The 14,003-nt window shown below is 42.9% G+C and overlaps 1 protein-coding gene across 1 annotated transcript; it reads right to left on the reverse strand.

Annotated features, from left to right (window-relative positions):
- Positions 1–4,985: 4,985 nt before the first annotated feature.
- On the reverse strand, positions 4,986–5,444 carry LOC145957316 (uncharacterized). Its single transcript, XM_083073550.1, has one exon. The coding sequence runs from the start codon at positions 5,442–5,444 to the stop codon at positions 4,986–4,988; it is 459 nt and encodes a 152-aa protein (XP_082929676.1).
- Positions 5,445–14,003: the final 8,559 nt, after the last annotated feature.

The raw sequence follows: 14,003 nt of genomic DNA on the forward strand, positions 1-14,003 counted from the left end.
TATTGGTCTCGTATAAGTAATGCACGTACCTTTGTGTGAATTAGGGTTTCATTGGGCCTTAGGCCTGAGATCAGTCATGACCTATTTAGATAACGGGCCTTGTCTTGGCCGATGTTGCCTAGCGCGTGTCTGAGGTCGTTTTGCGCTGTGATGCCGAGCTAGAGCTCGGCTTCGCGATACGGATAGTACACTAGCCCCCGAGCCCTAAAGATCGTGGGTCGAGGAGTTAATGTCGAGCTCGACAAGGGGTCATGACTCTTCGCGTATGCTTCTCTATCGTGATGCCATGTGTCATAACCGTCACCTCTTTCACCGAAACGTGTGGGCAGTGTGTTAATGGGAGGTGACGGTTATGTAATGATGGGCACACTTCGTCATAATGGGCCCCATTAATGTGTCGTCAGTTTATGTTCCCCCTCTCTCCACGTGTGACCTTCCCGTTTTAATTTTGGAAAACCCCCCTTTTTTCCCTTTCTCTTCTTCACTTTACTCTTTCCTTTCTTTGGCTTCCCTCACACGCTCTGCTTTCTTTGCCTCTGCTCTTCCTCGTTGTCGTCGTTTCTGGCAATCAGGTCCTCCTTCTCCGTCATTGTTCTATGGTTGTCGAGGAAGTACCAGGTACTTTACCCTGTCTGTCTTCTCTTCTCGTTCTTTCTCTCTACTGGGCTCCTTCTTCTTTTTTCCTCGACTATCCCTTTTTCTCGAGTCTTTTGATTTTTTTGATGGCTGGAGAGAATAGCGCCACACCCTCTGCACCGGCCAAAGGTAAAGGCAAGACGGTGGCCGACGAGGCGGCCGCTGCTGAAAAGAGAAGGGGTGGGAATAACCCTAGGGATTCTTTTCCCGTCATCACTGACTATGAATAGGTCAGAGGTGACGTCGAAGAATTCTAGAGCGTCTTTAAGTTATTTCTAGAGGTTAATGTGATGTGGAGATCGCACAGAATCTGCCAAGCGTCCATTTCTAAGCTCATCCAGCTTGAACCGTGTCAACCCGGTGAGCGTGTGTATATGGGGGTACCACTAATATCCCCTTTTTCTATATGTACCAGTGTTTTTTTAGGGATTTAGGTATGTGCCTTCCCTTCACTCAGTTCGAATGCAATTTTTTGAATTTTATCAACGTGGCTCCTTGCTAGTTGCACCCTAATAATTGGGATTTTTTGATGGCTTTTCAAGTCTTGTGCTCGGCCCTGGGAATAGGGTTGTCACTTCCTGTTTTCCTCCATTTCTACCAACTCAAGTTGGGCGAGCCTCCCCTGGGATGGGTTTCCTTGAATGGGAGTAAGGTTGGGGGGTTATTTTCTCTTTACTCCCAATCGTACAAGAGCTTCAAGAAGGTGTTCTTCCGAGTTCTGCCTAAAGAGGCTGACCCGTTGAAGGATGAAGTATTCCACTTCGGCGGGTTGTCGAGGTTCCCTCTCTACTGGCAGCAGAATCCGATTAAGTTCAACGGGTCAGGTGGTCTTCAACTGATAGATTCGGATACGGCTGCCATCACCAACCAAGTCGCACTCCCTCGTCCCCTGGATTGCAAGCTCATCCTATCGCTTGCCAACTTGGCGGACAAAGAGAGGGGTTTAGAGAGTGAGTACTTTGTCCCCTTAGTTGTTAGGTCCTTTCCCTTTTTTCTTTTTCTTATGTGCTTGGCTTCTGTGCTTGCAGGTATAATGGGGAGGAGCAAGTGGCGAGAGCTGAAAGCCCGCTACAATGTTGCCGAGATCGAGGTCCCCGACCCTCTCGAGGAGGAGGTCGCTCCCCTAGAAACCCGCAGAAAAAGAAAGAGGGGAGAGAAAGAGGTCGCGGTGACCTCTGTCCCTCAAGATGCTAAAGAGGTGACTTAGAAGGATGTTGATGCCAACGCAGTTGACCTAATCGGAAGTCCTCCTCCTGAGGGATCATCCCGAGCCGCCGTGGAGGAGGTCGCTCGTGAGGCGCAGGTTTGTATTTCTCTTCTTTCTGTTTTTATTCCACGTTGTGTGATTTTCTTGTTTAATAACTTGGGGAAAATCTTTGTTTTGTGTTGCGTGCAGGTGGGGCCTGTGCCAACCACTAACGAGGCGCGGGTGGAACCGATCTCGGAGGCGCCAAGGCTGGACGCTTCAGCTACTACGCAGGCGGCGCCTACCTCAACTTCCACCGAGGTCTGCGGAGAAGGGTCAAGTGCTGAGGCGCCATCATCAACTCCTGCGACCGTTGTGCCGCCTCCACCCCCGGCAGGGGCTCCGAAGGGGAAGTGCATCGTACATCATTTCGATGTTAAACGCCCCTTGGCGAGGCTGGACCACGTGAGTATGTCGTCAGACGTGGACTCAATGTGGAGCTCGGGGGTGACCGCCCCGGCCGACAAGGCAATTATCGAGAAGGTCGGGGCAGTGGAGGGATTGGACTCTGTGTAGGTATTCACGCAGAGGTCAATCACCATCGTTGACCATTGGAAGCGTAAGTGGTCGAAGCTGTAGGGGGATCTCGAGAGCGCCAGGAGCCGAGTTCAGCCTTTGGAAGAGGAAAACCGGGCTTTGGGGGCCGCTCTAGGCGAGGCCAAAAGGCATAATGAGGCCGAGCTACAAGCCACAAGAAGGGATCTTGTGAGAGCTCAAAAGTCTTTGGAGATTGCTCTGAAGGCTAATGAGGTTTATGCTACCCAAGTGGGCAAGCTGCAGGAGCTTGCCACTTCTTCTCGGGACCGAGCGCGCTCCCTGGAGGATGAGGTCTCGTCGCTGAAGGCTGACCTGGCGGAAGTGGCCGAGAAGCGTCTCTGCGACGAGATGCTTCTCGGTGGTAAGGAGGAGGAGGTCGCAACTTTGAGGGCGGACCTGGAGAAGATGGCCGAGGCTAAGGTTGGTCTAGAGAGGAAGCTTGTTGAGACCGAGCGAGCCGTCTTACTGGAGCACAAGAAGGGCTTTATCAAATCAGCTCGTCAGGCGAGGTTGCTTGCACCCGGGGTCAACCTCTCTGCTATGCACATAGAGAAAGAGGTGCAAGCAGGGCAGCTGGTGAAGGAAGACGACCTCCCTGACAGCTCGAGCAAGAATACCACTGCCTAGGCCGCTATTTTTGTAATGGCTTAGTTCATGTAATTTATTTTTCTTGCTTCCTGAACTTTTGCTTTGTGCTGACAAACTTGTTGTGTATATATTATTTTTTTGAGTTTTCATCTGTCGTTGTTGATGGTTCTATTTTGACCTTTGATTTTTCGCTGAGGATTGAATTCGGTTTTAGGCTTAGTTGTCGCCTGTTTCTGAGTTTCGTAACGCGTTCAAAATTTGTTTTGTATTTTGCGCTTTTTGGAAGAGGTATCTTGCATCAAGGTTCGGATCCGACCTTGGCTTAAGGTAAAGTGATTCGTACCAAGGTTCGAATTCGACCTTGGCTTAACATAAAGTAATTCGTACCAAGGTTCGAATTCGACCTTGGCTTAACATAAAATAATTCGTACCAAGGTTCGAATGACCTTGGCTTAACATAAAATAATTCGTACCAAGGTTCAAATTCAACCTTGGCTTAACATAAAATAATTCGTACCAAGGTTCGAATTCGACCTTGGCTTAACATAAAATAATTCGTACCAAGGTTCGAATTCGACCTTGGCTTAACATAAAGTTATTCGTACCAAGGTTCGAATTCGACCCTGGCTTAACATAAAGTAGTGCGTACCAAGGTTCGAATTCAACCTTGGCCTAACATAAAGTTGTGCGTACCAAGGTTCGAATTCGACCTTGACCTAACATATAGTAATTCGTACCAAGGTTCGAATTTGACCTTGGCTTAACAGGGTATAATTTGTGCCAAAGCAGTGTAAGATTGAGAAGCTATGCATGGAATGAGTCATTTTATTAATGTCGTGGGTGTGCCTCGTTAAAAACCCTCTCAGCCAAAACCCATTTTTCTGTTTTATGGGACAAAAGACTAAGTCAGGAAAAGAGTGCACAACTCATTCGTACAATTTCAACTGAAGTAGAACTTGAGATGCGTGGCATTCCAAGTTCGTGGGATGGCTTTGCCGCTGAGCTCTTCTAGTCGGTATGCTCCATTTTCTAAGTCTTCTGTAACTCGAAATGGGCCATCCCAGTTGGGCGCGAGTTTTCCTTCTGATGGGTCTCTTCGTGCTTCGCCTAGTAGTCGCCACACCAAGTCACCAACTCGGAAAGAGCGAGGTCGGACTCGCGTGTTGTACCTTCTGGAGGCTCGAAGTTTGCAAGTTTCTTCATGAATCCGGGCTTCCTCCCTGAGTTCGTCAATCAGGTCGAGGTTGGCTGCTGTCTCTTGAGCGTTTTGTTCCATGTCAAAGACACGATGTCGATGAGACGGCTCGTCGACCTCCACTAGGATCATGGCATCGGGCCCGTAGGTCAGCCTATAAGGTGTTTCCTGCGTTGTTGATTGTGGAGTACAATGGTATGCCCAGAATGCTGGGGAGCTCGTCGACCCATTATCCTTTGGCGCTCCTTAGCCATTTCTTGAGCTCGCGAAGTATTACTTTGTTTGTAGCTTCGGCTTGGCCGTTAGTTTGGGGATGCTCTACCGAGGTGGGGAGGTGCTTGATGCCGAGCTCTCAGAGGAAGTCCTCGAAGTTTTGCGTGATGAATTGTCTGCAATTATCGGTGACAAGAGAATGCGGGATGCCAAACCTGTAAATGATGCTTTTCCAGGTGAATTTCTGTACATTCTCGGCGGTGATCTTGGCGAGTGGGCATGCCTCGATCCACTTGGTGAAGTAGTCAATTGCCACTAGGAGGAATTTGAGTTGACCTTTCGCGGGGGGAAATGGCCCGAGGATGTCCATCCCCCATTGGGCAAATGGCCACGACGACATCATCTGTGGAGGACTTCGAGCAGTTGTCGATGTGCATTGCCGAACTGTTGACATTCCTTACATTTTTGTACGTAGGCTTGGCAATCCGACTTCAATATGGGCCAGTAGTACCTAGCTCGAAGTACCCTAGTCGCCATCGAGCGTGCTCCGGAATGCATACCACATATCCTTCAGTGGATCTCCTCGATGACATAAGTGGCTTGAGACCCTGCTAAGCATTTGAGTAGAGGAGTGGAGACGCCACGTTTGAATAGCTCGTCCCCAATGATGATGAACTTAGCCGACCTCATCCTCATCTTCCATGCCTCGTCTTTGTCCTCGGGTAGAGTAACCTCCTTTAAGTAGCTCCAAATGCCCGTCATCCATCCTTGGTCTTCACTGTCACTAGCGTTGACAACTTTCTCATCTAGACTGGCTGAATTCAGGGTCTCTTGGATGATGGTCCGATGTTGCCTGGGACGCTTTGTACTGGCGAGTTTGGATAGGAGATCGGCTCTAGCATTCTGTTCACGGGGCACATGGTGTATGGTGAACTCATCGAAGGACGAGATCTTCTGGAATTTTGTAAGGAAGTACCTCTGCAAAAGGGTATCCTTGGTCTGGTACGCCCCACTAAGTTGCTCCACCATGAGCTTTGAGTCGCTGTTGCAACTTACTCTCTACGCTCTGAGGTCATGAGCCAACCTTAGACCTGCCAAAAGCACTTCATATTCTGCTTGATTGTTGGTCACTTTGAAGCTAAACTTGAGAGATTTCTTGACGGTGACCTTATTCGGCCCCTCCAAGATGATACCTGCACCACCACCCTTAGAATTGGAGGATCCATCAACGTGTAGAGTCCATACCTGTTGTTCCACAGCCGAGGTTGGGGTGAGTTCAGCCACGAAATCTGCTAATTGAGCTTTCAAGGGGCCTCGGCTTTCGTATTGGATGCCGAACTTGGATAACTCCACTGACCATGCTATCATACGTCGGTGAGCTCCAGCTTTCTCAAGATTTGTTTAATCAGGTAGTCGGTTCTAACGACCACCTGGTGACTTTGGAAATAAGGTCGGAGGTGCCGAGCTACGGTGACGAGTGCTAGTGCAAGCTTCTCAATCATCTAATACTGTTTTTCCGTGTCCTGAAGGACTCGGCTGATAAAGTAGATCGGTGTTTGCACTTTCTGGTGTTCTTGTACTATGACTACGCTGATTGCGCCCATTGCCACGGCTAGGTAGAGGAGTAGGTCGGTGTGATGATCTGGCCTTCGGAGGATTGGTGGTGTTGTGAGGAAGACTTTGAAGCTTTTGAAGGCTTCTTCGCACTACTCAGTCCACTCGAAATTTTTGGGTTTTCGCAACAAGGTGAAGATGGGCCCTACTCTCTCTGCCAACCTGGGGATGAAGCGAGAAAGAGATACTAACCTTCCTACCAAACGTTGGACGTCCTTGACAGTTTGTGGACTCTACATCTGTATAATGGCTTTGCACTTTTCCAGGTTGGCTTCAATTCCCCTGCTGGTGATCATGAAACTGAGAAATTTACCTCCCTGGACGCCAAAGACACATTTCTCTGGGTTGAGGCACATGTTATGTTTTCTGATCTAGCTGAACACCTCGGCCAAGTCGGAGGCATGAGCCTCAGCTGAAGTGGTTTTGACCACCATGTCATCGACGTAGACTTCCATGTTTTGTCCAATCTACTAGTGAAAGACTTTGTCCATCAGCCTTTGGTAAGTGGCTCCCGCGTTTTTTAGGCCAAATGGCATCACGTGGTAGAAGAAGTTGGCGTGGTCGGTGATGAATGACGTGTGCACCTCGTCTGGCGGGTACATCATGATCTGGTTGTACCCAGAGTAAGCATCCAAAAAGCTGAGGAAGGCGTGCCCGAATGCTCAATCGACCAGCCTATCGATGCTCAATCGACCAGCCTATCGATGCTTGGTAAGTGGTATGAGTCTTTGGGGGCATGCTTTATTCAGGTCAGTGTAGTCGACGCACATACGCCACTTTCTCGAGCTCTTTTTAACAAGCACCACATTCGCTAGCCACATGGTATACCGGACTTCCCTGATGAATCCTACCTTTATTAACTTTTGCGTCTCAGCTATGATAGCTTGTTGCCATTCACCCCTGACCTTCCATTTTCTTTGGGCAACCGGTTTTGCCTCTTTATGGATTGCCAACCTGTGACAGATAAAGTTAGTATCTATACCTGGCATGTCAGTGCTGGACCATGCAAAAAGGTCAACATTCTTGGAGATTTCGGCTTCAAGTTGCTGCCCCAGTTCTAGGTTTAGCTGTCGGCTTATTTTTGTACACTGTCTAGGGATTTTACCGACTTAGAGGTCATCAAGCTCATCAATGGGACTTGGCCGTTCGTCACGGGATTCCGACCTTGGATCCAGGTCAGTGATGTTAACCTGGGTTATGTGAGCTACTGTAGGAGGGTCACTTTTGTGGCGCTCCTCGGATGGCGAGACCTTCAAGCTTTCGGCGTAGCACTACCGAGCTATCTTCTGATTTGCTCTAACTGAGATGATTTTCCCATTGTTCCCTGGGAACTTCATCGTCAAGTGTGGAGTGGACACCACAGCTCCTAGTTGGTTCAGGGTAGGCTTGCCGATGATGATGTTATACGACGTACTGGCCTCAACGAGGAGGTATCTGACCATGATTCTCCTTGAGTCGGGAGGTGTCCCAAAGGTTGTCAGTAGGTCAACATATCCGCGAGTGTGGACTCGCTCCCCTGCAAAACCGACTAGTGGTTCCGTGTGAGGTTGGATAAGAGAATGAGGAATGTCTAACCTTAGGAACGTCGGCCAGTAGAGGACGTCAGCCGAGCTTCCCTGGTCAATCAATGTCTTGTGGACTTCTCAATTGGTGACCTCCACTGTGATGACCATGGGTCATCCTGATTTGGACAGATGCCAGTGTAGTCGTTGTCGGTGAAGGTGATTGGTGGTGTGTTGTGGTGCGGGGCCGAGGTGGCAGGATGGACGTTGTTGATTGTAGACACCCAATTTCGTCTGGGGGCACACAAATAAGGAAATGGACCTTCGTTATGAAGGGAAGGAGCTTCCGAAGCAGGAAACCAACAAGACAGGACATAAGAAGGCCTAAAGGCCAAATAAGGTAGTTTTAGTAGCCCGGAACAGGCTCTTCCAAAATCAGAACGGGCCGTTCCGAACCCCGGAACGGGCCGTTCCAATATCAGAACGTGTCATTCCAACGTGACTAAAATACCTAAAAGTGCTAGTCTGGAACGGGGCGTTCCAATACTAGAACGGGCCGTTCCAAACAAGTCAAATTTGGAACGACCCGTTCTGGAAAGGGTAACCCTGTGTTAATTTTCACTCTGGAACGGGCCGTTCCAGGGTGCGAAATTTGCACATAATGATTGTGAAGGAACTACTTGGAGAAGATTGATGAATCTTCAAGTGCTCTATTCCAAGACCTTTAAACTCTTGAGGTTGACCACGAATTTGGATGAGGAACTCCTTTGAAGAAGCTTCAATGGAGAAGAATCACCAAGGAGGTTCGGTTACTCCATGAAAGAGTGATGAAGCTTGTTGAAGAAGCTAAAAAGGTTGGAAAACTTTGAGATAAACTTAGAGAGAAAGTTTCTCCACGAAATTTAGGACTTTAAGAGGAGAGAATTTGAGTCAAATTCTGATTTCATATCTCAAAAAGTGTCTCACAAATACAAAGGCAAAAATAAGCCTATACAAAGAGACTACTATATGTACAAACATATGAAAGGTCTTTAATATCATCCCATTCCTCTTGGTTCTTTTAAGATATCACCTCTTGGATTCCTTGGCCTTGGCCATAGTCTATCATCCCCTCCCTCTTGAAAAGGATTTGACCTCAAATCTCGAGGGTCTTCATGATTATTGGCCACACCTACAAATACAATTCATTAGAGGTGATATTTTCAACAAATAAATGTGAAAGGTATATCCTAGAAGGAATCCTTTCATGGAACCTAAAGAAATCAATGATACTAGACCTTCTAATATAATGAATAGGATCATCTCCTAAACATAGACTAGATATATTACTAAATCCTAAAAATGTGCTAAAACTAAAACTATAGCACACTAGAGACTTAATCCTAAAAACTAGAACATCTTGCCTAAAGTACCCTATGTGGTAACCTAGGCATTTCCTAGAAAATAAGGAAAATACTACTAAGAAATTTCTTAAACAATTTTGGATTATATTATTTGTTGGATAGTTATGAAAAGAATTTGTCATAAGGAACCTTGAAGGTTCATATGTTATATCCAACAAATAGTATATTCCATAAATTGGGTGCATTATTGACACAACTAAGGTAGGAAAAGTCCTACACAAAAGAAGGCTATCTACCTTGGGCACCACCAAGGAAGTAGCATGAGAAGTAGAACTATGTGAAGTCCACTTCTCCTTCACCAAATCTTGAAGTTGAGACTCCTTTTCTTTAAAAATAATCGATTTATGAATCTCCTCCTCAAGACTAGTGGCAGAATGAGGGCAAGAGTTAAGATCTTTATGAATAAAGAGAATTTTTTTCATAGGATTTTTAGTACTAAAACAATTCTCTTTAGTCACAAATCCTTTAGAGGATATTTCTTCCTCTTTACTCTTCCCTGCACAAAGTTCTTTCTTTTTTTTCTATTTCTTCTTTTCTTTTGATTTTCATTTGTCTTCTTCTTTTGTGTTTTCTCATGTCTTCTTTCAATTTTTCTTCTTCTTGTTTAAGAATTCTCAACTTCTCATCTAGGATAGCAAGTTTGGCCTCTCTTTCAATTTTCTCCTTCTCTTTTTGAAAGGCCTCTTGCTTCTTCCATAGTTTAAGTGATTTTAGCTCTTTTGTTAAGTAAGAAATGCTTTTAGGAGAGCTATCACTTCCACTATAGTTGGATTGTTGAGACATTTTAAACAACAAGATTTTTCTCTTCACACAAAAATAGATTTTAAGAAAATAATATTTTTGAAGTTCTTAGACTTGGCACTTAGAGGTCTAAGAGTACAAATTGAACTATGGAGGGAGGTGAACTATTAAAGAGCCACTTAATAACCAAGCCTCTTCAAGTAAAAATCTCTAAACCCCCTTGTACGTTTGGCTTGCACAAAACAATTTTCACAAAGATATTTTTCAAAGAAAAATAACAAGCAAGCGCCTAAAGTGAACAATTAATCAATACTTGAAAACATAAATGGCAAGAAAACATAGATTGCTTGAAAACTTAAATTGCTTAAAACATAAATTGCATGAAATCTTAAAGACAAGAAAACATAAACTAGGCGTTGAAAGCAATTAAACCTATGTGAGAGCTTAAAAGGCACCAAAAACCTTCAAGGACCTCTCACAAGTACTACACGGTTTTACTATTAGAACACTTAAGGAGAGATGGAGATACACCAAAGGCACTCCAAGACACTCCTTAATAAAGGCCTTGTACAAAAAATGAGAAGTTAAAAAATTTACAAGAGATGAAATGTAAATTTACACCAAATGAAATGCAAATTTACACTAAATGAAATGTAAATTCACATTCAAGTGAAATGCAAATTCACTTGAAATGAAATTAATGGCTGCAACAAAAGTTTTTAGAAACAAAATTCAGCCACTAATTAGTGACAAATTTAGTGATGGATTTATAAATAGAAATTTTTGAAATCAAAATTTCCGTTACTAAATTTGTTACTAATTTCTTATTTTCACAAAAAAATTTACTAAAATTTGGTTGTTCCTTTTCTTCCAATTCCAGCCACCAAGATTGCTGCCCTCACAAGTGTCTCACTCCACTTTTAGAAGTAGCCTTGATGATGGATACTTCTAGGTGTTTAGAACTCAAAGCCAAAAATCCAATGGAGAAGAAATTCTTCTAGGTTGCCACCAAAAAGCCTCCAATATTGACTTCCTTTGAGCTTGGCCTTCAACACCTTCAAGGAGCACTTAACACACCTTAAGTGATGGAATAACAAGTCTAAAAACTGAAAATGCACAATTAGGAACAGCTACACCAAGTGGTGGAAAGCAATGTGACAAGACTAGAAGAAATTCCAAGAAAAGACAAGCAACAAATAAAGCACTATTTGAAAGCTAGTACACAAAGGAATTCCTAACAAAGGCACTAGAATGGATTACAAAAACAAAGCTAAGATTAGAAACAAAATTAAGACACAAAATATGTGGCTGGACTGAAAATTAATAGGCAAAAATTTCACCAAAACCGAGAACTAATTCACACAAATTTTCACTCCTTGGCTTTTCTTTTGTTCTTTCTTTTTGTTTTCTTTTGTAAATTCTTTTGTTCTTTATTTTTCTTTGTTGACACAGGAGTTTAATGCCTTTTAAACATGTGTAAGTCTCAGATTTAATAGGATAGAACTGCTGCAAAAAATTTCACACAAAACAAGAGGTGTTCACATGCATGATTCAACTAGTGCTTCACAATTTTGTAGTATTTTTAGGTCACAAATTTAGGCACTATTTTCTTTTGTTTTTCTCATGCATTAAGAATACATACACCTCTGTTTTGTCTCTGTTCCAATGCTTTAAAAAGTGTTAAAAGTTTCAGCCACAAAACAAGACTCAAAGAAACCTAATAGGAATTAGTGTTTAACAATTTTTTTTACAAAACTTTTAACAAGACATAAAGGAAACCTAACTCTAAGAAATTTGCTAGAACTAATAGCAAATCATGAACTCAAATATGTAAAACAAAAGCACATGTGAGTAGGTTCAGATTTAATAACAAAAAAAATGCACCAAACAATGAGTGAAGAACAACACAAAATTATGTCAAACAAGTTAGTCTAGGAATATTCAACATACAAAGGACTACACATGACTTCTAAGACAAAACAAGTGATTCAAAAATAAAACTAATGCAATATGAATGTTGTCCAATCACGGACACATGTTAAGGAATGGAGAGACTCAAACAAACATCAAAAAACGCACAAGAACAAGAGTCCTAAAAGCACAAACCGAATTGATTCACAAGAATTGGAAACAAGCAAAATATGAATCAATTACTTCTCATGAGACATATAGGATCCATCAAAATATGAAATAAAACTAGATTCATACAGCAACACAAATTTAGACAAAGATAAGGAAGGAACAACACAAATTCAATGAAGAAAAAATTAGAAACACGTAACCTCAAGAACACTAGGCTCTAGATACCAAAACTGATGGAACTACTTGGAGAAGATTGATGAATCTTCAAGAGCTCCATTCCAAGACCTTTAAACTCTTGAGGTTGACCACGAATTTGGATGAGGAACTCCTTTGAAGAAGCTTCAATGGAGAAGAATCACCAAGGAGGTTCGGTTACTCCATGAAAGAGTGATGAAGCTTGTTGAACAAGCTAAAAAGGTTGGAAACCTTTGAGAGAAACTTAGAGAGAAAGTTTCTCCACGAAATTTAGGACTTTAAGAGGAGAGAATTTGAGTCAAATTCTGATTTCATATCTCAAAAAGTGAAGTACAATGAGAAATTTAGAAATATATAGGGAGAGGTAGCTTGTAGAAGAAGCTAACCTTAACCATGGTTCACTAGGAACCATGGTAAGGTGTAGCTAACCATCCATGGTTTCTAAAACTTGTAGGAGAAGCTAACCTTGACCATGGTTCACTTAAGAACCATGGTAAGGTCAGCCAAACCTACTAAGGTTTAGAAGCTTGGAAGGAAAGCTTCAAAGCTTGTAAGAGAAGCTATAAATTTCGGCCAAGAATAAAAGGAATGAGCTAGGCGGGCAAGGCTAAAAAATGCTCCATGATTTATTTCAAAAATATTTGATTTGGTTTAGTTAGGTTCATCATATGATGATGAGACCTAGCTAAATCAAATCTATGAAAAATTAGGAGCAAAATGAGTCTAATATGCAAAATTTTGCCTAGGCCCAGTTCTGGCCCAATTACTAGTCACACCCTCAAGCATTGCTAAATGCCACCCCTTTTTCCCTACTGAAAAAATATAAAATGAATGTATCAACAAAGGAGGTTAAATGGAGTTAAACTCTCCAAGTAACCCACCCTAAAATCAATATACAATCACTAGTTAAAAGCAAGTGCCTCACAAATACAAAGGCAAAAATAAGCCTATACAAAGAGACTACTATATGTACAAACATATGAAAGGTCTTTAATATCATCCCATTCCTCTTGGTTCTTTTAAGATATCACCTCTTGGATTCCTTGGCCTTGGCCATAATCTATCAGATTGGCCCAGAACGGGCCGTTCCGAATCTGGAACAGGTCGTTCTAGCCCCTTCTGATTCCTATAAATAGAGGCCTCGGGCACAGTTCTCTTGGCGGCCAGAGAGATTTCGAATAAGACTCCTTTGAGCACGAAAATTCTCTATCTCTCTCCCTTCTATTATATTTCTTGAGATTTGTGTTGCATCTCTATATTCTCTCTCCCTCTTATTGTATTTCTTGAGATCTGTGAGGCATACTGTAGTGTGAAAGGTCGCCACAATGCACCTTCTCCATATTTGAAGATTCAATAAAGCTCGTTCAAGAGGTATTTCAGTCAATCTTCTTCTCTTCCTTTTATTTCTCATCTTTATCTCTTTTTTTGTTATAATAAACATCATAATGTAGATATTTTAGAGTTAATCGCTTAATTTATATTTTAAGCATGTAAATAAATATTAATAAAGGGGATTCAATATTTAATTTATTAATTCTTATCATGTTAATGTCATCATAGGGTACCGATTGAGGGCGCTGTAGGAGTGCTTAATACCTTCCCTACACGTAACCAACCCCTGAACCCAATTCTGGTTATCAAGGTCATAGTTGGATCTTTAAAAACCTTTTCTTTTTCCAATATTTTGAGTAAAATATTGGTGGCGACTCCATGAACCTATTTTCAAAATCATTAATTAAGGATTAGTCTGGTGTCTGGACATTCCTTAATTAATGATACTTTTAAAAGGATGTCTAAACCTTATGTCGCGAGATCGGAAATTTTCGGGTTGCGACAGATGGCGACTCCACTGGGGAAGTTTTAAGAGGGTCAGACCCAATAAATGATGAAGTTAGTAAAATAGGAATAATAATTTAAATATTTTTTCCCCTTTACTTTGTTTTTTTATTTGTTTTGCTTGCATATCTGTTTGCTTGTTTAAATTCTACACCTGTTTGAATTAAATTGTACACAATCCTTTGCACACAACAGTTCCCCCTACACCCGGGGGC

This window comes from Cajanus cajan, chromosome 4 (assembly GCF_000230855.2).
Source record: "Cajanus cajan strain Asha chromosome 4, NIPB_CcT2T_4, whole genome shotgun sequence".
In the NCBI taxonomy this organism is placed as follows: domain Eukaryota; kingdom Viridiplantae; phylum Streptophyta; class Magnoliopsida; order Fabales; family Fabaceae; genus Cajanus; species Cajanus cajan.

Bases quoted from the DNA above. Each gene is read 5' to 3' on its own strand.
- LOC145957316 (XM_083073550.1), bottom strand. From the start codon at position 5,444: ATGGTGGAGCAACTTAGTGGGGCGTACCAGACCAAGGATACCCTTTTG.